This window comes from Phymastichus coffea, unplaced genomic scaffold (assembly GCF_024137745.1).
Source record: "Phymastichus coffea isolate CEN01 unplaced genomic scaffold, Cenicafe_Pcof_1.1 PCOF00005, whole genome shotgun sequence".
NCBI classification, from domain to species: Eukaryota; Metazoa; Arthropoda; class Insecta; order Hymenoptera; family Eulophidae; genus Phymastichus; species Phymastichus coffea.
This window is the reverse complement of record NW_026706816.1, coordinates 2,126,489-2,151,912: the sequence shown is the minus strand read 5'-3', so window position 1 is coordinate 2,151,912 and position 25,424 is coordinate 2,126,489. Positions and strand designations below refer to the sequence as shown.

The following is a 25,424-nucleotide window of genomic DNA, read 5'->3' as shown; positions in this document are numbered from 1 at the left end:
CGTAGTCCAATGTAAGGCATTAAATTTTATAAGATTTACAGCCGATCCATTATCGACCATAAATACAGTCCACCGTTTATCGGTCTCGGGTATTCGAAATCTTACTCTTGTAGGCGCATGGATTTTATTATCTCTTGCGCCAGGTCCCCGATCTGCGGCAACTGCGACGACTGACTCGGAAGCAACGTCTCCGAATTTTTCAGTATCGTCATCACTTTCGCTGGCGGTACTCCCGGCTTCTCCGCTTCCGGCGTCTGTCGAACTTCCGTTATCAGAGTTTTCGCCTGTTGCTGCCGATAATTCTGAGCCGGGGATGTCTGAGATGGGCCCGCCGCAGTCACTCCAGGGCGAGCCCCATCGGAGTTTAAATTACCGGGATTTCCTCCAAAGTGTTGATACGGTGGGTTCGGTCTCAACTCATTGAATCTCTGTTGTTGATCGTAGGCAATTGCCCCGTATCTTCGTCCCGTAGGGTTTTGATACATGTCCGTATCAGGATTGTACAATCGTCCTGGGTGACTGCCGTTATCTTGAAAATTTTTATTCCGCTGGCGTTCCCTCCAATTTCTAAACATAAACTGCCTCTGCCCCTGGGACTGATTTTCCTGTTGTCGAGCCTGGCTTTCCTGGTTCTGATTTTGGTATTGTTGTCGTTGATTATTCTGATAAAATCGTCCGTTCTGTCGTTGGATAATAAATTGTTGCACTTCCGCAGGTACCTCTTCCCATTCTTCGTAGTACGGTTCCTCAGCTTCAACTTGCTGGTCCTGAATATACCCAACATTAAATCCACGGTTAATCGACAGCCACTTACTCATACTAAGGTCCTCATTTTTTGGCTTGTTCTTATTTCTAGTCTCTATGCGAAGGGCTTCCTTGTAAGCCTCCTCAAGAGACTTCGGCTGCTTAATATCGACTAAGTCCCCGATTTCTTTCGGCAGCCCGTCAATGAAGGTTTTAAGTGTGGAATTCTTTATCGGGGTCATCATGACATCACTATAATCAGTTCCAAGTTCTTCTTTCAGGGCGCTCTGTGCGCAGTTTAATAGAATATTGATACGGTCGTGAAAATCTCCGACCGTGTCCCCATTTTTCATTCGCAAATTATGAATCTTTGAGTCATAATAAGAGAAGTCCTTACACGGGGCAAATCGCTCCTTAAGTATTTTAACTAGTCCCTCGGTTGTATTTACGGTTTTACCGTAAATGCAATCTCTCGCTGGTCCCTTTAATTTCGCTATGATCAAGCGAATAAAATTTGCTTCTTGTGTATCAGCTATAAGTGCCCTTCCATTACGGATGTTCTGAATAAAGTCTTTTAGAGGAACATTTTTTCCGTCAAATTCCGTGATTCCTTGCACAATACTTTGCAAAGTGAAACTTGCTGACATACTAGTTAGAAGATTTAAGGTCGCTTGTTCAGTCGCCATTTTCTGTCGTTTCTTGGGGTCAGATGGTAAGAGACAAAAATACGCGAATGGGAAGAAAGAGAAATAGAGGGGAAAGAAACTCTAAAAAAAAAATAATATAACACGCGGTCACTAAATTGCGACCAAAATGATTATATAATATAAGAGTAAATAGTAATTATTATTATAGCTAAGGAAAAGCAAAATTCGATTAATAATGATAATAATACTCAAATAGGATCTACACCAGGTAAAAAGTAAACTCAAATTTGAATCGTTATTTTGGGTCTGACCTCCCTAACAGGAGAGAATAATATAAATTTCCTAGTAAGGCGTAAGACAATAGAGCGGTCTAAACTTGCAAATAAATTTCTATCGGTCGCTCCCCATTAGTTAAGACTGTTGGCGTGTTACTGATCCCATCTAAATTTTTCGCTAATCCTTATTATTTAAAAGAAATAAGAGAAGGGTGAAATTAATCATTACAACCCACTTATCAGCAAAAAGAAAAATAGATAAAAAAAAAACTTCACCTTCATAAAAGTATTAAAACAAAAGTACTTAGCGAAAGTAATTGTTTCAATTAAAATTGACCAATAGGCAGGTGACCGCAAAACCTCTAGCTCAATTTCGTTAATATTTGCAAGCTAATTAGAAAACACGAGGAATTTACTCGAACAGGAAGAATGCAGAAGAAAAGAAAGAGAGAAAAGAAAAAAAAAATAAACTCAGTCAGCAAAAGAAATTCGAGCGCGTTCAAATTTCCCGTTGGTTTCAGCTAAATCAAACGCGTGAGAAAGAGCGAAAATTTCTTCCTCGCTAAACCTCAATTATACGCCGGAAGAAACGCTTCGGGTTTCAACTCCGCGTGCCGCTCCAAAAAGAAATTCCAGAGCCCATGTGTTAATTTATATATATATATATATATATAAAAGAAATCAATAGAATTAAAAGTAGACACAATGATTTTACGGCATTTAATCGAAGGCACTAACCACGCTCTGCTACCATTTGTTACGTGCCAGTTTTGATGTCTCTTCAAAACTGGCGCGTGTTAGACCGTTTTTAGCTCCGAGTGGTCCTAACTCGGGTGGACTAGCCCTTCAGTACGGTACCCCGACCGTGTCACCGAATGGATCGCGTCTTCACCGATAATATCCGAAGTTCGTCCTTGCGAGAGCCAGGCGGCAGTAATCAGGCGGGAAAAAGGGAGGGGGGGCTTCGCCGATTGACTTAAATGAACTTACGCCGGTATGTTAGATAAGTTTATATATATATATATATTTTAATACGTCGAATAATACTTCTAATAATAATATCGCGCTACTATGTGGTTCGCGATTTATTAAAATAAATATTTTAGTTTACGCGGTCAGCGGTGTTTACACACTTGGTCCCGGTACGCAATCACGTGGATTCACCGAAAGGGGAACCTTGATTATGCTTAGTAATATTAGAGCGAAGAGAGAGAGATAATGAAATAACAATAAGGAAGAGATTTCACCTTATGGAGGATAGAGCTTAAAAGTACTCACTCTGTCGTCTAGGTCCGAGATATTGTTAGGTTCGTTTTATAGGTAATCACTGGTTTCGAATTAATTCAATAAGCTGGTCCAATATATTTTCTTTATCCAATAATATTCCAATAATATTCCAATATTATTCTAATAGTATTCCAATAGTATTCCAATAGTATTCCAATAGCAAATAAAAGGTCGTTAGAAATAACGATACTCGGCACTTCGATATAATTTTATTATAATATTCTCTAACTCTTGCAGGGGGCTCTTAATCGAGCGTTGATTCCTGACTGACTAAGGATTGGTTTCGTTGTTTACGCCGGTTCGTTATATATCTTTTGTCCCTCGCTTTTCGTCTCTCTCTCGCACATATACTTTAAACGTTTACGCTTCTCGTATCGGATCGTCTTACCTAGCTAAGCACGCTGACCGAAGCATGCCGTCGCAGCATGCTGGCACAGCGTGAATCAGCCTCTGCCGCACGTTCCCACCGAGTCGCGCACACGAATACTGCTGATTATACTATGTCCGAACGGAAGTCTCGGGTCCGAAATATTATTTGACAAAATAAAAAAAATAATACAATGAAGCGTCACGTAACAATCATCAATAGTCTATTTTAAGTACTGATTAATATTCCATATTTAAGTAGTTAAAAAGTGCAAAAGAGAACCTCTGCATATCGAAATTTATTTATTTTTAAATACGATGTATCTACGAACATGAGCATTGAATAATATAGCAAACAAACTCTTCTTTTTCAAATTTTTTCATTGAGACAATTATGAACGAAGGCACATTAATATTTTCTAATTTCATTTTAATTGCTGTTGAACAGGTAGGAAAGAAATAAGATTTGATACATTTTGCAACTTAGCAGCAAGATTTCTTGAAGATGACGCAGATGCTGAAGCTGTTCAGGCAGAACTTCGAGAAGCTTTCCGTCTGTACGATAAAGAAGGAAATGGTTACATAACCACAGAAGTTTTTCGAGATATTCTCCATGAGTTAGATGATAATTTGACGCCAGAAGAATTAGATATGATGATCGATGAAATAGATGCTGATGGCTCAGGAACATTAGATTTTGATGGTACAGTAAATAAATAATTTTATCAGAAGTTATTAATAATTTAGTTAAATGTAGATGATTTAATTAACATTAATTTTGGATAATTTATTTAAGTAATACAAGAAAATTTAGCTCGATAACACAGAGTGGGATATTTTAATCTATGCATCTAAGCATAATATGAAAACAAAGTTGAGACAAAAATTGTATCATGGCGAAAGGGACATCTGTTGGTGCAAATTATGTTAATGTGATTAATCATTGATAAGGTCATTTGAAGTGTATAGAGTGTTTTTTAATAAAAGTCATTATTTCTAATACGGGAATTAAAAAAAGCGGGAAATTCTGCATCTAAAGAGTATTTTGTAAATCTGTTCTCGTGATCTCCAGAAAATCATTTAATGATCAAACTAATGAAAATTTAAATAACTCTTTTATTTCAAGTTTTTCAACCAACTTTTGTCATAAAATTATCTTTCTTGAACATATTGAGCTTCGATATGAAACTTTTTGCATTGAAAATATTGACCTTGAAGTAATTTTTTCAGGTATTTAAAGACCATAATCATTTTTTCAAGGAAAATCAACATTTTCATACATGACTAAGAAAAACTAACTATATAAAAATACTATACAAAGATGTGAAACTAAGCCTTTAATAAAAATTCATACGTAGAGCACTTCATTTTTTTTATACCGTTTCACGAATAATTTTTAATCTCTTCAGATCATTATTAAACGTCATAAAATTGTACAGTAATATCAATTTTTACAAATAAATATGGTTATTTGAATTGGAAACATATCTAAAAGCGTGAATTATCCGTAGATATCTCATCAAGAGAATAAACATTCTATAGCTACAGACAGACAAGTCATTCTAATAACGTCAGTGAATTATCTCACCACGACACACTTGGAATTTCACTGTAGCGATCATCGACATGTGAAGTATCATAAACCTTTCTATTGATATTTTAAACACTCTTACCGTCGCATCAGATCATGTTATACAGGGTGTCCAAAAAGTAACGATACACCTGAGAAATTTTCTAAGCCGGTTATTTTTTTAACCGGGTGAAGGTTGTTCTTGAAGTAACTTTTTACGAGGAATCCGATGGTAACCTTGGATTTGACCTTGAACCTCATTTTCAAGGTTATTTTGAGGTCAACCTCATTTTTTTAAATAGAAACCCCTATTTTTTATGGCGGAATCGGAAAGAGCGGAAAATTTTACGTCCAGATATGTATTGAGGTATGAGGTTGAGGTAACCCCTAGAGGTCAACTGGAGGTCAAAGTATGAATTCTTAAAAATCTCGCGAATTCAGTCGTTAAACAAAACAAACAAAAAGATAACCCCAGGTAACTTTCAACGGTGCTCTTTAATTTGTCCTTGAACCTCATTTTCAAGGTTATTTTGAGGTCAACCTCTTTTTTTTAATGGGTACCCCTATCTTTTATGGCGGAATCGAAAAAAGTGAAGACTCTCACGTATGGATGAGTTGAGGTTTGAGGTTAATGTGACCTCTAGGGGTCAGATGAAGGTCGAACTGTGGCTTTGTAATAGTACCGGGATTTTAGTGGTACAAGGAAGCAAATAAAGGTCATGGAAACCCCCATTATCGACAGCGGCAATCGAAAGAGCGGAAAATTTCACATCCAAATATCTACTTAGATCATAAGTCAAGGGCGAACTTAAAGTTTAACGTCAGTCGAAGGTCATCCAAACTTAAAGACGCCCTAAAATTTTTTAAAGTTTTTTTCATAATGGGTATTTATTTAGTATTTGCCCATCGGAGATCCGTGACCTTGAATTTAACCTTCAACCTCATTATCAAGGTTTTTTCAAGATCAATTTTTTTTACTTTTAGCGTTACCCAGGAACAACGACGTGGACGTAGTAAAAATCTGTCCCCTTGGGGTGCTTTATTTTCGTGAGTACCCCTCGCCTCTCACGATCGGGGTGCTTGATTTTCGTGAGTTCCCCTCGCCTCTCACGATCGGGGTGCTTGATTTTCGTGAGTTCCCCTCGCCTCTCACGATCGGGGTGCTTGATTTTCGTGAGTTCCCCTGGCCTCTCACGTATGATTTATCTTACATCAGCACATCTTATTTTAAGTGCTCGAATTGTTCACCGTTCACTTCTTGACAGTAAGCTAATCGGTGGTAAAAAGCATCAACAGCATTTTGGATCATTTCAGTGGGAATGAGAGCTGATTCGTCTATGATCCTTTGACGTAATTCGTCCAAGTTTTGGGGTTTAGTTTTGTATACCCGATCCTTTAGATAACCCCAATAGAAATAATCTAAAGGCGTCAAATCGGGGGACCTAGCTGGCCATTCAATTGTGCCTCTCCTTCCTATCCACCGATTATCAAACACCTCATCTAAGTAAATTCGAACGTATCGTCCATAGTGAGCTGCAGCACCATCCTGCTGATACCATGTATTTTCGAAGTTGTCTCCGACTATTTCTCTAATTGCTGGAACTATTTGATTACGAAGCATCTCTTCATAATTTTGAGCGTTTAAGTTACCATCAATAAAGAATGGCCCTATGATTCGATTATTCACTATTCCAGCCCAAACATTCAACTTCTGAGGATATTGCGATTTATCTTCTCGCATCCAGTGTGGATTTTCCGCACCCCAGTACCTGCAATTATGTCGATTTAATGTTCCGTCAAGTTGAAAAGTTGCTTCATCAGAGAAAACTATGTTTAATGGAAGATTTGGATTTTCAATTATGCGTGCCATCATATCTTCACAAAACTCAACACGACGATCGAAATTTGCTGTTTTTAAAATGATATGTACGGACGATGTACTTATGTCATGCTCTTGAGCAACTCTGCGGATAGAATTATATGGATTTTCAGTGAATGATAATAAAACATTTAATAAATTCTCTTCATTTGTTGCTGAGCGTGGTCTGCCTGACTTAGGTAGATTTCTGACATGGCCAAAATTTACAAACCTTGAAATAGTATTCTGAACAGTAGACATAGCAATTGGAGTTCTATTAACCCGAAATGTCTCATTAAAAAGATTTCTCACTGCCCTGTAAGATCTTTCTACTCCACCCCAGCCTCTCATCATAAGAAGTGATATTCTTTCTCGTTCAGTGAGGCGTTCCATTTTAAGTCAGCGAATCGAAATTTACTCAAAAATCAATCAGAATTAAAAACAAAAAGTTTGCAACCCAAATAAATGTTTTCAAAAAATGAAAATTATAATTTGAGTACTTTTACAAAAAAGTTCTACTACAGTCCGACTAATGCACTAATGCTTTATGGAGATTTTCGAATGGTAAAATCTTTTCAAATATGTTGCTTTTTTAAATATTAATTTTTGAAAATGCAATTGTCCCGAAGAATAAGCTCAAAACGATAAAGTTAGGCATAGTACATTTCCTAAGGATAGAACCAAGTGAAATTGTTGGTGGATTTTCAATGAATAGGTATGGGATAGTAACCTTAAAAAGTTTAACCGGCTAATCAAGTTATTAAGAAAATAAGCGTAAAAAATCATTGTTGATAGGCGAGGGGAACTCACGAAAATCAAGCACCCCGATCGTGAGAGGCGAGGGGTACTCACGAAAATAAAGCACCCCAAGGGGACCGATTTTTACTACGTCCACGTCGTTGTTCCTGGGTAACGCTAAAAGTAAAAAAAATTGATCTTGAAAAAACCTTGATAATGAGGTTGAAGGTTAAATTTAAGGTCACGGATCTCCGATGGGCAAATACTAAATAAATACCCTTCTCCATTATGAAAAAAACTTTAAAAAATTTTAGGGCGTCTTTAAGTTTGGATGACCTTCGACTGACGTTAAACTTTAAGTTCGCCCTTGACTTATGATCTAAGTAGATATTTGGATGTGACATTTTCCGCTCTTTCGATTGCCGCTGTCGATAATGGGGGTTTCCATGACCTTTATTTGCTTCCTTGTACCACTAAAATCCCGGTACTATTACAAAGCCACAGTTCGACCTTCATCTGACCCCTAGAGGTCACATTAACCTCAAACCTCAACTCATCCATACGTGAGAGTCTTCACTTTTTTCGATTCCGCCATAAAAAATAGGGGTACCCATTAAAAAAAAGAGGTTGACCTCAAAATAACCTTGAAAATGAGGTTCAAGGACAAATTAAAGAGCACCGTTGAAAGTTACCTGGGGTTATCTTTTTGTTTGTTTTGTTTAACGACTGAATTCGCGAGATTTTTAAGAATTCATACTTTGACCTCCAGTTGACCTCTAGGGGTTACCTCAACCTCATACCTCAATATATATCTGGACGTAAAATTTTCCGCTCTTTCCGATTCCGCCATAAAAAATAGGGGTTTCCATTTAAAAAAATAAGGTTGACCTCAAAATAACCTTGAAAATGAGGTTCAAGGTCAAATCCAAGGTTACCATCGGATTCCTCGTAAAAAGTTACTTCAAGAACAACCTTCACCCGGTTAAAAAAATAACCGGCTTAGAAAATTTCTCAGGTGTATCGTTACTTTTTGGACACCCTGTATAATATCAAAACTATTGCTTGTAAATTTTCAAATGAAAACGTTGAGCACCTCAATAATGTAATATCTTGAGCAGACTTAAAATTTCTTTTGTGTATTTTTGTATTATGACGAAGAATCGCGGCATGGCCGTCGTTCTGCTGTCAGACTCTCGTCGAGGTCCATGCGCTTTACCAAGCTGCGAGTGTGTTAGTTGAGAGCACACACTTATGCTTTTGCTTGCATTTGCTTTGTTGAGGTGCGGCACTAGGACGAGTGGTGAAGGAAGGCGCAGGTGGTAGTAGGAGAAGAGCGAAGGGAGAAAAAGACAAAGGAGAGAAGAAAAAGATAGAGAGAGAAGAAGATAGAAAGAGAAGGAAGTAGTTGCGCACACAGCCTCGTGCCGATTTTTTTTCAGTCTATACTGAGCTTCAGCATAGGCCGTCACACGTGCCATTTTTGACTGATCTTTTTCTTTCTATCAAAGTTTTTCCACACCCTCGCTGACGAGATTTCTGTTTTTTTCTTTTTTTCTGAGACGCGTCCGATCTGCGTAAGTTCTGTGATATTGGCTGGATCGTGCCCAGCCACGGATTAAAGTTAAGCCGACACAGGTGCGCGTGAGATACGGGTGAGATGACGCGGATGCACGCGTGAGCAGTCGTTGCCATGAGCAGCCATTTTCTTGACGCGAACAACCAGGTTCAACAAGGAAAGTAATAGTGAGAAAAATAAGCGACGGAGACGACAACATCAGCGACAATAACAATATCAACAGCAACAATATCGCCGACAACGTCGAGAACAACCACAGCCACAATAACAGCATTAGGAACAATTATAGAGGTGAGCAGGAGATCCAGTGGACGAGATCTGTGCTCTCTCTTTCTCTCTCTCTCTCTCTCTCTCTCTAGCATTCTTCACGTACCATTACTATGCGGGTAGAGGGGCAGATCTGCCAGCTACCTCGCCAACCGTGGCCGTTGTTGAATTTATACGAGCGCGTTCGAATCGTGTTGCTGAGTGTAGGAGGAGTAGAGAAGGCGGATCGGGTGGCAGCCCTACTACCGATTCGTTCATCTTCGTGAGCGCAAAGAATTGTGTCGAGCGTAGACGAACCGGTGATAAGTTTGTTCCATTATAGATGAGTTTTTGTTTTCTGCGTTATTTCGATTATTATTTTGTTTTCTTAATTAAATTTATTACTACTAATTCGTTGTCATCATTGTCTCGCCTGGTCACTCCTCATCCTGAATTTCGTAACGCGCGTTTTGATCCGTTTTGCTTAGCGGATCATTCAATCATGGGAACGTTTGCGGTTCTCGAATCGCGCCCTTCAAATAAATTGTGCGGACGGCTGCGAGCGACCTAAAACACAAACGATCGCTATTTCTCCGTAAGAGTATCAAAAATCTATTAATTTTCATATATTAGTCACTCAAAAATTTAGTCTCCTGTTGTCTATTTATAGTGTTATCAGAATTTTATATAAAACATTTCAGCAATCATTCTCTTCTGATCATTACTTTCTCAGTCCGAAATTTCTACATTAGCAAAGTCACAAGCTATACGTTAGATTATTTTTTAAATGAATTGGAACAAATAAGGTATTGTCAAATAGTGTCTTTTATGCTCTTCAATACATTTCTTGAAGCATATTTCAATTTATTTTGAAGGACAAAATAAAAAAATGGATAAAAGGCCATCCATTCTAGATACAGAAATACAATGAACCACAAAATACATTGCAACAATTTACAACAAATATATTACAAACTAAAGCAACAAGGGAACTTTGATAATAGTCTAAATTCAGCATTGGAAGTCCATGTGGATGTGGATAAGGATAAGTTTCTCTTGGATGTAAGGACATATTTGTGTTCACAAGGCACTTGTACACATCATCACAATTGTTCTCATCATCGAATGTCTGAATATAACATGAAAAAAATTAATGTATTAGATAACTACAGAAAAATAATAGAAACAATTGCAAATGTGATTAACATAGCATGGAACTCACAACGGATAACTATTAATACCAAAACAATAAACGGACTTAAAGAGGGAAAAAGAAACGAAACTTACATTCTAACAAAAACAGATACAACCAACATAAAAAACCCCGCACAAAACCAATGGAAAAATACTTTCGGTTAATTTAAATCTTACACTGACAAATCGATAGTTCGTAACATACTGATCAAATGTCTCCATGGGTACTATATCCGGAAACTCGTTTTTTAGGGACAAATCAAGGGTGTTAGCTCCAAAAATACATAGTATACGTCTTAGCCATTTTAAGACGACAATGATATGCTTTTATTGAATGCATATACATTGATTTATATTTTGTGGACATTTGAAAGTCGATGCACATATAAATACTCACAACCTCTTTCTCTGATCCGTATATCTCTTTGTTTTACGCGAAAGTGATAGTGTACGGTGACCCATTCTCAGCCGAATCCAGGATCAACGGCGTGGACGTGATGGGCGTCTGATCCCTCTGTGTGTGTGTGTGTGTGTGTGTGTGTGTGTGTGTATGTGTGCGTGTGTGAGTTTATGTGTGTGTGGGTTAGTTCATGTGTAATTATCTACGTGTGTTAGTGTTTGTGTGTGTTATTCATTATGCGTGTTAGTGTGTCAGAAAATGCACAATGAAATATTGAAACTCGACTTGTTATTGAGAGACTAGCCCAGGAGTAATCGAGTTTGAATATCTCATCTCACTTTTTATATATTTCATTTCACTTTTTCACCACTAGATAGGAGCCTCACTCTCTCTAGAACTTTTTGTTTGCCATAATCCTTAAGTAGAACCGTTTCGTTATTTTTTTCAATATGTGTCTACGAAAGCGACTACTTGTTTCGTACTGACGATGGCCGGTCAGTAGTCGTAAGCCGATACACAATTCTATATTTTTTAAAAACATTTCTTTTTTTCTAAAAATACCAACTCTTGCCATTGTAATCTCAATATGCATGGTTATGAGGCTGCCACCACTGCAGTCCACCATTGCAGGATATTGCGGAGAAGAGTTCGTGGCTTGTAGAGAGATCGTTGTAATATTTCTTTTCTCAATTCTTAAAAATAATCTTAGTTTAGAATAAATCCAGGGCAGTCTTCTTCAGACTTCCTTATTCATTGTTATTTGAACAACGTTTATTAATTATACACCTAGAAATAAATGCTTACGCTGTTGATTTACATGTCTCACAATGTATACTGGGATACAGTAGAATACAAAAAATACAAGTCTTCATCGTAGAGAATAATTAACTGTACAGTACTGATTTGATTTCATTGCAAAAGAATATAATTATTTCTGGTTGTTAAAATGGCTAATAGATTTCGGATTCCTTGCTATATTTGCCCTAACGCTTTACATGCTAGAGTAATGGTACGTTTGGCTAACGCTGAAGATGACCTTCTACGAGAAATCGCTTTTACAAGACGCTTGGAGAATGGAAGACCAGAAGCTCCTATTGATCTTGAAACTCGGATCTGTAACAATTGTAATATAACAATACGCCGTGAAATTCAAATGTTACAGGCTGATCCCAATTGCACTCGACTCAATGTTCTTTCTCATCGTACTAATAATGAATGTTTGGTGTGGCATAGACGTATTAACATTCACAGATTAAGTTTGCAATCCAGAGTTCATATTTTTGTAGAGCGAAACATTTATGTGCCAGCAAGATACTGTTGCTGTAATGAGCATTTGGATGAAAAGGGTTTATTACCACTCAATATTATTGAAGATTTCAGGTTCATTAATAGACCATACATTTTGAATGGTCCAGAATTACAATCATTTGTTCAAGCGATGCGTGAAGAAATTGTGCATAGCCCTGTACGCAGATATGAAGATGAACGCACTTTAACAGATGAACAATTTGCAGCTATTGCTCCTATTTCAAAAGATAACTTTAATGATCTTTTCACATACTCTGATCCTGTCATCGTTCCAGGTGGCCATCGTTATGTGTCTAAAAAAGACCTTCTATGTTTCCTGTGTAAGTTAAAACAGGGTCTTTCGGATGAATTTTTATGGGTAATGTTCCATTATTCTTCAAGGCAAGCTACGAGTTTAGCAATCAGTACAATTCGACAATCGTTGATGACGAGATTTGTAGATGAGAACATAGGGTTTGGATCAATAACAAGGGAGGAATACATAGAAAGACATATAACAGCATTTGCAAATCGCTTGTATAATGCCACACCTGAAGAACCGACGGCAATTGTGTACAATGATTGTACTTATCTAAATATTGAGAAGAGTTCTTGTTTTAAAGCCTTGCGTCAATCGTTTTGTGTTCATAAGAACAGACATTTATTAAAACCTGCCATGTTTGTAGCTCCAGATGGATATATACTTGATATTCAAGGACCTTATGTTTCGAATGCCGCTAACAATGATGCCAGAATCCTTTTAAAAGAGTTTCAAATGGATGTTGACGGAATGCAAAGATGGTTTAGAGCACAAGACATTTTCATACTGGATCGCGGATACCGAGACGCCATTCCTATTTTAACGGATATTGGCTTAGTTACATTGATGCCACCTTTACTTGATCGTAATCAAGCTCAGTTCTCAACAGAAGATGCCAACCAAGCTCGAATCATCACAAAAACTAGATGGATCGTGGAAGCCAGAAATGGCCATCTGAAAAGTTTATTTAAATTCTTTGTAAACGTTATTCCTACGTCTCATATTCCCAACTTGACTGATTTTCTGCGTATAGCCGGTGCTATAATAAATAAATATCATAGAATAATTATGATGCCTGATGCAAACGTAGAATTAGCAGAACAGATGTTAAATAAAGTTAACGAGCTCAATCTAGTGCAAGCTCGAGTAGAAGTTGAAGGTCTTCAACGAAGACGAGGTCGATGGGATAACCTAACTGCAATGCATGTGCCATTGTTTCCGAATTTGACCTTGGAATATTTACGAGGATTAACTTATGGAACTTATCAAGTTGGGCTGGCACCTTCATACGTTCAGGATTCTTCTTTAAGGGCTGAGTTGGAAAATGAAGAAGAAATCGGAGAAGACGAACAAACCTTTGAAATCGATCAGAATACCAATGAACCAGGTTTTATGAGAATAAGAATTTCCTCTAGATTCAGAAATGCTACGAAACATCAAGTATGGATAGCATTTAATGAGGAGTATAATCAAGAGCAAGATGTTGCAAATGAAGGAGAACCTATTCTTGGTTACTACTGTACATGCAAGGCTGGAGCAAGAACTCTTGGAACTTGCGCCCATGTAGCAACTATTCTTTGGTATTTGGGATACGCTCGACATGAAAATCAGGTGCACTATCCATCGCTCAGATTTTTGCGAAGCGTACAAGATGCACAGATGGATATTGATCAATTAATTGAAATAATAGATCCTCTCGGTTAATAGAGATTAGTAATGTGAAAGAAGAGAGAGGAAATAGGCTTTATGCTTATTGTTTCTATTTTTTTATTTTTTTTGTTTTATACACACACGTATATATACACAAACCCACACACATACACACACTGACTTACACATTTACATACACACACTCACACACACATACACACACACACATACACACTCGCACACGCATACGTACACCCACACGCACACGCACGCACACACACACACACGCGCACACACACACACACAGGGATCAGACGCTCATCACGTCCACGCCGTTGATCCTGAATTCGGCTGAGAATGGATCACCGTACACTATCACTTTCGCGTAATACAAAGAGATATACGGATCAGAGAAAGAGGTTGTGAGTATTTATATGTGCATCGACTTTCAAATGTCCACAAAATATAAATCAATGTACATGCATTCAATAAAAGCATATCATTGTCGTCTTAAAATGGCTAAGACGTATACTATGTATTTTTGGAGCTAACACCCTTGATTTGTCCCTAAAAAACGAGTTTCCGGATATGGTACCCATGGAGACATTTGATCAGTATGTTACGAACTATCGATTTGTCAGTGTAAGATTTAAATTAACCGAAAGTATTTTTCTATTGGTTTTGTGCGGGGTTTTTTCATTAATAAATGTGAATATTGTACATACAAACAATTAATTGGTAAAAAACATATACATTTCATAAAAGAAGAAAACAAAGAAGATCACAAAGAACCAAATACAGATAAAGTAAGATATAAACCCATAGAAACATTATTTAAACAAATAGATGACATTGCAGACAATAATAGTATGCAAATAGAAACAAGTAAACCAAAAAATACACCAGGAAAACCGATTCTACAAACAAATAATATTCGAATGACCTATGGAGACATCAATTATCTTGGAAACAATAAAGCATTATTATACTTTTATAGAGTGTAACGGGGTATGACCGTTTAATAAATTTATATCGCGCAATTACGTTAAGGGACGCGCGTAAATCGTCAATGCTCGCTGCTATTCCGGGAGAGCACGAGAAAGTATGCGTCAGTCAACCGATAATCGTTAATAACCTATACTAAACTGAGTGGAAGCTATGCGAAATGAGAGAATCAATGAAAACACTTGTTAGTAATGTAGATCGGATCTTTTATTGTCCCTCAAAATTCACAAAAGATCGGCCCGCGTGTTTGTTTACATGCACGCTCGCTCGTCGACAACACGCTTTGCCGGTACGCTCACTGCTCTTTGTTATGAGAGCCGCTACATGCACGCATCGAGAGTTAGTATCAAGTTATTATTTTATGCTCGCGATCGCGAAATAAAGCTGGCCAGCTTACCTTATAATTGCGGGCGATCGGAGACAATCACAGCAAATCGCACAACACGGAACAGTCGCTTATTGTTTTGTTCGCGGGACGCGAAAGCGCGCACACACTGGTTTCGCCCTCGATGGCGAAACCTCACACACTCTCTCTCTCTCGATCTGGCCTCTGGCTCGTAGCTGGGTAGCTCCTTGGCGGCTGCAATCCGGGATCACCAATTACTGCTGTTTTGAAGCGGGTGGATGTCAAGGGCACGTGAATTATCGATAGCGGTAACGAAAGCGGGCGGACGCTAGGATGATCTAGGCTTCACTGGTTCGAATTCTACCGCGTGCGTTCCGTCTGCTCGCGTGCCGAATTCCTTCGTTACGTATTTTGTCCCCCCGGGAGGTGCTGCCCTCACAGACAGCAATGAAGTTAAATGGTTAGCGCTAACTTGACGTTTACCGTCACAGCCCCCTTCCAGTCTGGACCTCTAGGGTCCTTGACGATGATTCCGTTAGCGCTATACTTTCCGAGGAGGAGATGAGGAAGGATAATAAAGGATCATAGTCTGAGTACTGTTAAATTTATATTTTATTGGACGACAGGGTGATGTAACGGTGGTCCTGCCCACGGGGGCAGGACACTATCACCTAGCTGGCCTCGGTGATAGTTCTTGGCCCTGGTCGTCCAACGGGGGTCGGCCGCGCGCCTCCCACCCCAGTCTCTCTTGGACCAGGTCAGCGTGTTGCCGCACGCGTGGGCAGCGGTCCGCGCGGGTCACCCCGGGGTAGTGGCATACGTTGCACCCCTCCCACTGAGCGCGGGAAAGGGTGCCCCGTGGGAGCCCTCTCTCTCTAGGGGTCAGAGGCAAACCGTTCCTACGGTTCGGGGCGGACCAAAATGGTCTTTCGACCATGGAGTCCGCACCCGTGGGGCCTAACACCACATTGATGTGGATGGGCCCCGTTGCTTGACCGCCTTGGCCCCCGTCCACATTGACCACCAGGGTTACCCCTCCTTCTTGTGGGTCCTGGTGCGGCGTAATCCCCGACCTGATCTCCGGAGCCGTTGTTCTGGCTTCGGTGGTCGGAGACTGGGGGAGGCTTGTGGGATCGCCATTCGCCGGGCCCTCGATGGCCTGGCGGTGACGTTGCTGGACGTCCCTGATCGCCGACGCGAACTGACGACGGCGGGACACCACCTTATTCCAATAGTCTAAGTCTTCCGGGTGGTGTCCCGCGGCTGTGTACGCGTCAAATTCTGCGTACACAGTCCGCTGAAGGGTGTTGAGGGTCGTCCAGCCATGCTCGACTTCCCTCAACCCCTCGACGATGTCTCCCCAGGTCCTCCAGCCAGACGGGGGTGTCTGACTGGTGAACCTGGGGCGCCAGGTCGCGTCGGTGGCACCCTCCTCCGTCTGGGTGCCGATGGTTGCGGTCGGGACTTTCCGGGGAATTGGTCCCCCCGGGGGTCCGGGTAGCGGCGTGGTGTCGCCACGTGTGATGCCGTGGGTCCTCGACGGCATCTCGGTCGACTCCTCGGCCGTGAGCTCTTCGATGAGCACGGATGACGAGCTCTCGTGAGCTCGCACCCGTGCTCGCTCCTCTTCCTCCTTCCTATTGGCGAGTAGATGGAGGGCGGCATGTACCACCCCCTCGACGGCGGGACCTAAGTCCAAGCCGATGAGGGCGGCTGCCGCTTGTTCGAATTGTTCGAATGTAATCTGCATCCTGTAAATGTCCAGCGAGTTAGTATCCTGAAATAACTTTGGATATCGAAGGTGGGCGCCTGTTCGGCTGCCCAGGGCCTTCGTCGCCGGAGTCGAAGGTGGGGTCCTTGGCGTCGGTCTCCCAGGTCCTTCGTTCGCCGTGTATCATGCATCCACGGTTGTCGCTTTCGGTGGTCTGCCCCTCTTCCTCTTCACGATGATGGGAGGAGGGGCTCGTGTCGTTTGTCGATGTTGTGTAGTGTGTGTCGTTTGCGCGGACTTACGAGGTCTTCCTCGTGGGCGCTTCGTCGGGTTAGTAGGAGGGATATGTAGCGGGACTCGGCTGGGGGGGTTACGGCGAGTACGGCGAGGTGAGTTCGGAATTGTCGCGTCGTCATTTCGGAGTGTATTATCTGAAGTGTTGGCGCTCCCGTTTCCGTGTACCGATGTATCGCTCGCGTTAGGCGGGACGTTCATCGCCTCGTTTCCCTCGGTGGTAGGGGTCTCGTCGTCATCTCGCGTTCGGGGCCCATTTGCCGGTATGTCGTCGTCTCGTCCATAATAGGGTTTGAGGTCCTTAGCATGTATTAGCTCTGTGACCTCTTCCTGTTGGTTGGCGAGGCGATATGAGTTGGCGCCGAGTACCTTTGTGACGATAAAGGGGCCGATAAACTTGGGTGCTAGTTTCGCGGAAATACCCTGTGCAGCGCAGGACAGTACGAGATTCTTTTTCCACACCCAATCACCTTCTTTAAACCTGTGGTCCCTGTGTTTGGCGTTGTAGTACTTAGACTGCCTCAGGGACTCATCCGAGGCGCTCTCGTGAGCTTGTTGAATGGCGGAACGGCTATTCTGCATGTGCTCGTTCCATTGCCCGATTCGAAGCAAACTCTCTTCTTGCTCGGCGAGCTCGTCCATCCGTTTCCGGAGAGTATTCGGGGCTCCCGGTTGTCTGCCGTAATTGAGCATGGCCGGACTAACCCCGGTGGAACTGTGGACGGCCGTATTCAACGCGAACATGAGTTCGGGTAGCGCTCGGTCCCATTCCCTATGATTCCCTATGATTGCAGATACGACGTTATCATCGTCTTCAAGGTACGGTTAACCCTTTCCGTAGGGTTAGCCTGTGGGGTATAGGTTGGGGTGAAGGTCCGTTTTATCCCCTGGTCTCTCAGGTACCCGTCCACTAACTGATTGCGAAACTCGGTGCCGTTGTCGGACAAGAAGATCTTGGGCGTGCCGAAACGTAGGATTATTCGTTCCCGAAGTTCCTTCACGATCGTCTTGCCGTTAACACTACGTATGGGTATATATTCGACCCATCGTGTGAATACGTCGATGAATACCAGGACGTATTCGTGCCCTCGTGGGCTCTTCGGAAAGGGTCCGGCGATGTCGCCCGCGACCACTTGCCAAGGCATAGACCATGTCCGGTCCTGCATGAGCCCGCGCGGTGGTCGCTGCTCGACCTTGCACTGTTGGCAGACCTGGCACTTTTGGACGTATCCCTTCACATCCGCGTACATTCCCGGCCAGTAATAGGACTGGGCGACGCGGGCGAAGGTCTTCTCGCGTCCTAAGTGTCCTGCTGTCTCTAGGTCGTGATTTTCGAACAGCACCGCTTTGCGTTCTTCCGGGGGCACGACGAGCTTCCATTCGTCGCTATATCGGTCTCCTCCTTGATGATCATGGTTCGGCTTTTGGTGATACATCACCCGGCCGACAACCTTCCAATTCGGGTATTGTTCTGGACGGCTCTCGACGCGTCGGAATTGATCCGTGTACCAGGCGCTGTCCCTTGGCTTCGGCTGGTTCATTGAGCCAACCTCTGCCCTCGTGGGCTCGAAAGCGTGTGATAAGGCGTCGGGCAATACATTGTCTGCTCCCTTTCGATATTCGATCTCGAAAGTGTGGCCTTGAAGTTGTAAGGCCCATCGGGCGAGACGTCCAATTGGATTCTTCAGGTTGTATAGCCATTTCAGGCTATTGTGGTCAGTTACCACCCTGAACGGGTACGCTTCTATGTATGGGCGAAATTTTTGGATGGCCCATACGACCGCCAAGCACTCGCGCTCCGTAGCTGAGTAGTTTTGCTCAGCCGGATTAAGGACTCTGCTAGCGTACTCTATGATTCGGTCGCCGTCTCCCGTTTTTTGTATCAGGACGGCCCCGATTCCGGTAGCGCTGGCATCTGTCTCCAGCACGTACTGCCCATCAGGTTCTGGCAATCCCAGGCATGGTGCGGACATCATGAGTGCCTTAATTTTGGCGAAGGCTTGTTCCTGTTCCTCTCCCCACACATATTCGCTCTTTTTTCCTGTTAACCTCGTTAACGGTTGAGCGTGCGTGGCGAAGTCGGTCAAGAATCTGCGGTACCACGAAGCTACCCCCAGGAAGGTGCGCAGCTGTCGCACGTTTCCTGGCCTTGGGTACTCCATGATAGAGCGCACCTTTTCAGGATCTGGCCTGATCCCCTCGCGGTTGATCAGCAGGCCGAGGTATTTGGCTTCAGACTTGCAGAAGACGCTTTTCTCTCGATTGATCTAGAGGCCAGCTTCGCACACCCTGTCCAATACGGTTTTTAAATGCCGTAGGTGATCCTCGAAACTGGACGATACCACTATGATATCGTCCAAATAGGCGAAGGCGAACTCGCCTAATTCGGGGCCGATCACACTATCGATCAACCGCTGGAAGGTGGCACCGGCGTACGAGAGACCGAACGGCATTCGTACGAACTGGTAATGTCCCAGTCCGGGTACGGTAAAGGCCGTGATCGGCCGAGATTCAATCTTGAGCGGGATCTGGTGATACGCGCTACTGAGGTCGAGCGTGGATATATAACGCGCGTTTCGCAAGCGTCTTAATATATCCTGCATAAACGGCAAGGGATACGCATTCGGCTCGGTGACTTTATTGACCTTTCGGAAGTCAATACAAAATCTGTATGAGCCGTCCTTCTTGCGTATCATAACCACTGGGCTTGACCAGCCACTGTCTGCTGGTTCGATTACCCCTTGGGTTAACATTTCCCTTACCAGTCGATGCATTTCCTGCTCGACCTTGTGCGATACCGGGTAGTAACGCTGTTTAATTGGCTTCGTATCACCGACCCAAATCTCGTGCTCGATGCCTGCCGCACATCCCAAGCCCAACGGGGCTCGGGATAGAGGCTCGTCGATGGTCTTCTGTAGCGTGGTCTGTTGCGTAGCCGTAACCTCGGCTAGTCCGATTGTGGCTAATCTCGGACCAGCCTCCAAGCTAGCTACCTCTAGCTCCATTTTGGCTTGCGATCCCTTGAACAGCAACGTGTTATCGTCTGGATCAAGTACCGCTCTGAACAACCTGATGAAGTTCACTCCTAATATACATTCTTCGACGAGGGTAGGGAGGATGGCTACTCTCGTCGGCATCGTCAATCCTCCCACGGTGAAAGGTAGCATGGCGTGACCGACGATCGTTAACTTGCGACCGTCTGGTAATCCTGCTGTTCCCGCGCGGGTGGTATCTAATCTGACGCCCAGCACGGACGCTATTTGTAGAGCATTACTACCCATAGCTGTGGTGGAAGCTCCCGGATCGTAGAGGGCCCGTATTTGGAAGTCCCCTATTTTCACCGGTAGCCACCAACGCGTCTCCTGTTCCGGGGAATATCGGAAAACAGTTTCGACAGCTCCACAGCTTTGCTCTTTGTTCGTTATAGCGCTAACCATTGTGCTCTTGCGTGGTCGAGTGACGTTACTTGTCGTCCGAGCCCCTTTGGTTCGGACGATCGGAGTCTCCATGAGGTTCTTCTTCGACGGTTTATCTGCCTTAGCCCGTGCCCCCGAGGGCGTGTGCGATCCGTACGTCACCGCCTCGGCTGGTCTAGGGTCTCTGGCTTTACTAGCGTCGCAACCTCTCTTCTCCGAGCACGTTCTTCCGCCACGCTTATCTTTGGCGTCAGCAAGGGAGTTCTCGTCCTCGACGCCCAACACGCTCGCTACTAACGGCATGGACTGTGTTGGCGGAGGCCGCGAGATCTCTTTGACAGGGTTTGGGTTACTGGATGAAGGAGTGGGGTCAACCCCACCTATCCACTCCTTTGCTCGTTTCCCTTATTACATTGGGGACAGAATTTCCTGTAGTAACCCAGTAGGCCGCACTCGGCACATTTGATCGGCCCAGAGAACTCTCTTCCTCGTTTGCGGGGAGTCTCCGGCCTTTTACTTCGGTCCTCGGAAGTCGAGCTTTTGTCGGCGCGGTTATTCTTCATTTCCGCCGATATTTCCTTAAAGGATAACAGCATTTGGTTGAACACGTCGCTGGATGGAACCTTCTTCTCACCATCGACGGATTCCAGACTCGGGTTAGGTGCTGCCCCGGGGGCGTTGGTGTGTAGACGACCTGGTGCGTCACCTTTTCGAGTACCTTTTCCATGCGTTCCAATCTATCGCTGACTTCCGGTTTATCACCGGACATGGAAGCCACTTTCCCTTTACGGCCCTTGCTCGCGTCGGTGCGGGGATGATATGCCATCTCAGGATACAGAGTCGACTGAGGGTCTGGCATCGTCCGCTCCATCCTCCGCTGATGCAAGTTGTGTTGGGCCGTCATGGCCAGGACGTTTAGGGTTCGTACGGAGTCCACTTCTGACCTCCGTATCTGGCTTTGGATTTCCGGTAGGAGGTTGGTATGTAGCAGGTCCAGCTGGCTCTCGTGCGTCATTCTAGGGTTCAGCCGGCTCATTAGACCCATCAGGTTCGCGATGTATACGTTCGCGGGTTCGTCTGGGCCTTGATATCGGCCTTGGACCTCTTTGGTTAGACGCTGCTGCTGTTGCCTGCTAGTTCCAAACCACGCTCTGGCGTCTGCCTCGAAATCCGCGTAAGAGAACCATTCATTCCGCATCGCCTCAAACCAGACGAGGGCAGGACCGGCGAGTAGCTCGGAGACAGCCGTGAGCATCTCGTCTTCCGTGAGTCCAGCGCTGCTCCTCGAGTTGTCTAACCTTGTTAAGAAGGTGTCGATGCTCGCGTTGCCTTCTCCGGAGAACCTGAGCTTCCATCCCCTGACGATGCGGCCGACGTCCCTTGTTGTCGATAACGGGCTTGACGTCTGTTGGGATGACCACATGCTCGGCGGGTGGTTGTTCACTTCAGCATTAACTCCACCGAGTTGATGCTGTCCACCCTCTCCGAAAGGGGGCGTTCGGCGGGGTGTCCTGCCGGGGGCCCCCGTGGGCCTCAGTCCGGGTCCGGCTGGAGTGCTCTGGGGTAGTCTTGCGTCGTAGTGGCATGTGAACGTGTCTTGGAATGCGACGCTCCTACGCGTGTTTTCGGGTTGCGGTTCCTCATTGGAACTGTTCGACTCGTCTTGCCGCGTAATTTTGTTTACGGCATTCTCCAGTTCCGTAATCCTGGTTGCTAGGTTGTCCATGTGTTCCTGCACCCTGATGTTGGTCTGGACGATTTCTTGCATTATTTGGGTTAGGTCAGACGCATTTCTATTTCGTGAGTCTTGTACCTCCCATTTCCTCTCATGTTCCCTGCACCGGAAAATGAGGTCTTGAACCATTATCGCGAATGCCGGCGGGAGTCTGAATTGGCTGCCATCATCAGCCGTAATAGTAATTTCCTTATTACTATTTGATTTTTCTCCGCTGTCGAGGTCATTCACGATGTTTATCGCGGTTTTTTGAACTCGCGATATCACGTCCGCACTCTGCAGTAATTGGGCTAGCGGATGTTCTCCCTCTTGCTCGGATGCTGTGTGTTCCTGGCATATGGATACTATTAGCTCCGAGCGTAGGGCGGCTCTTTTGGCTGAGCTGGTGTTCTGGTTGTCGGTTTCCGCGAAGTCCGCTGCGGAATAGTCCCCGAGTAACCAGCTTTGTAGACGTGCAGCTCTCGAGAGCTTGGTTCCGCTTGTTTTGAGCTCCAGGTTCTCGAGGTATTCTTCGACTTCTTCTTCCTGGAGCGTCAATACCCAATTTTCTATTTCATTTTGAGTGCGGTCCATGATTGTCTGTTAGGTTGCTTGCGTCTATTTTATGTAAATTTACAGGTATGTTACGCGCGTGCGAGTGTTATATTAAAATTCGTGCGCCGAATTGAAAAATAAAAAAATTTTATTTGTCAGCACTGGGCTTGATCAAGGGCGCTTTACGGATTAATTGTCGAAAGATTCTTTGCTCGTAAATACGCAATATAATGATCCTACCTATCAGGCGTACTAACTGTTTGTTAGCACGGCTGTGTGAGTTAGTATCTAAAATATTGTAATGAGCGTTGTGCGTAAACACCAATAACCGCAGTTACTAATATTAAAAAAAATTTTTACGTTACGACAATATGATATCAAATAAGATTATTCAATTAAATTAATCCCGTTTGAAAATTGCCGGTGTTAGTTTTCCCCGGGCCAACGGGTATAATATTATTTACGGCAACTTTCAAAATTCGTTGGTGTTTACGCTCGAGAATCTTTCGGTCGCACTCGCACGCGTTCACAGTCAATGTTTACAATTTTTCGCCGCGGCGGGCCTTCGCAAGCTAGCTAACGGGCTTTGTTTACTATTGTGGCTTTCGGTGTCGAGTGCGCACAACAACACTTGACTGCCACCTGAGCTACTGGTTGACCGAGCGCAAGGTTAATATTAAGAACCGGTGTTTTGCACTATCAAAAACACCGTAGGTTCTCTAACGTTGAGCGCCATGTAACGGGGTATGACCGTTTAATAAATTTATATCGCGCAATTACGTTAAGGGATGCGCGTAAATCGTCAATGCTCGCTGCTATTCCGGGAGAGCACGAGAAAGTATGCGTCAGTCAACCGATAATCGTTAATAACCTATACTAAACTGAGTGGAAGCTATGCGAAATGAGAGAATCAATGAAAACACTTGTTAGTAATGTAGATCGGATCTTTTATTGTCCCTCAAAATTCACAAAAGATCGGCCCGCGTGTTTGTTTACATGCACGCTCGCTCGTCGACAACACGCTTTGCCGGTACGCTCACTACTCTTTGTTATGAGAGCCGCTACATGTACGCATCGAGAGTTAGTATCAAGTTATTATTTTATGCTCGCGATCGCGAAATGAAGCTGGCCAGCTTACCTTATAATTGCGGGCGATCGGAGACAATCACAGCAAATCGCACAACACGGAACAGTCGCTTATTGTTTTGTTCGCGGGACGCGAAAGCGCGCACACACTGGTTTCGCCCTCGATGGCGAAACCTCACACGCTCTCTCTCTCTCGATCTGGCCTCTGGCTCGTAGCTGGGTAGCTCCTTGGCGGCTGCAATCCGGGATCACCAATTACTGCTGTTTTGAAGCGGGTGGATGTCAAGGGCACGTGAATTATCGATAGCGGTAACGAAAGCGGGCGGACGCTAGGATGATCTAGGCTTCACTGGTTCGAATTCTACCGCGTGCGTTCCGTCTGCTCGCGTGCCGAATTCCTTCGTTACGTATTTTGTCCCCCCGGGAGGTGGTGCCCTCACAGACAGCAATGAAGTTAAATGGTTAGCGCTAACTTGACGTTTACCGTCACAAGAGGTATCAGAGGATATCAAACTTTCACTAATTCATTGTACTCACTTGAACAACAACCTAAATATAAAGATTTGATAGTCTTAGATGACATAGTATTCACAGCAACATGTAAATGTGATTCACATAGACAGCATACTGAAATGTTCCCTCACTATAGAGTCACGTGTGCTACAGGACTTACTTGTCCTGTTAGACTAAATACATACGAAAGAATATCATACGCAAGAAAAATGAAAGCATCTATGACGACAATCGTAACGGCCAGACAAATGTTAATCAGATATTGGAGATAGAAGAACAAAATCGAAGATATTGGTGAAGTAAGCTTTTATAGGAAGCATTCTTGCTACCAATATTAAGCCATACTTCATCTGTGAAATATTATAATCTATTATACAAACCGACTCTTAGTTTTAAGTTTTTTGTTTTTTGTTTTTTTTTTTTATTTTTTTCTTAATTTTCTTTGTTTTTTTATTTTTTTTCTTAATTTTCTTTAAGTGTTTAGTAGTTTTAAAATACCAGACCAGCGAACAGGTTTATCCTCTGCCGGGTTACAAATTTGTAATGTAAAATTGTATAATTATTACTACTTGTTGTAATATTTTGTAATATACTCTGGTTAGTAATAATAATAATAATAATAATAATAATAATAATAATAATTTTATATAGAACGATTTGCCTACTTTTCCTATTCTAACTCATTTAAAATTAATCTTATATAGTTTTGACGTCACTATTGTAGAAAATTCGATCAGAGAAAGTAATGACTAAAAGAGAATGAATGCTGAAATGTTGTTTATTCAAAATACTAACAATACTATAAACAGACAATAGGATGCTCAATTTCTGAGTGGCTAATATATGAGAATCAATAGATTTTTGATACGAAAATAAATAAGCAAATTTCTATCTTTGCTCTAGATA

At 43.1% G+C, this 25,424-nt stretch overlaps 1 protein-coding gene across 1 annotated transcript in view; it reads left to right on the top strand.

Annotated features, from left to right (window-relative positions):
• LOC131667528 (troponin C, isoallergen Bla g 6.0101-like) overlaps nucleotides 1-25,424 on the top strand; it is a 540,200-nt gene that overhangs the window by 355,151 nt on the left and 159,625 nt on the right. The window contains exon 4 of the mRNA XM_058941001.1: nucleotides 3,768-4,022. Within this exon, the coding sequence (XP_058796984.1) occupies nucleotides 3,768-4,022 (255 nt within the window). The remainder of the gene's footprint in view (nucleotides 1-3,767; nucleotides 4,023-25,424) is intronic.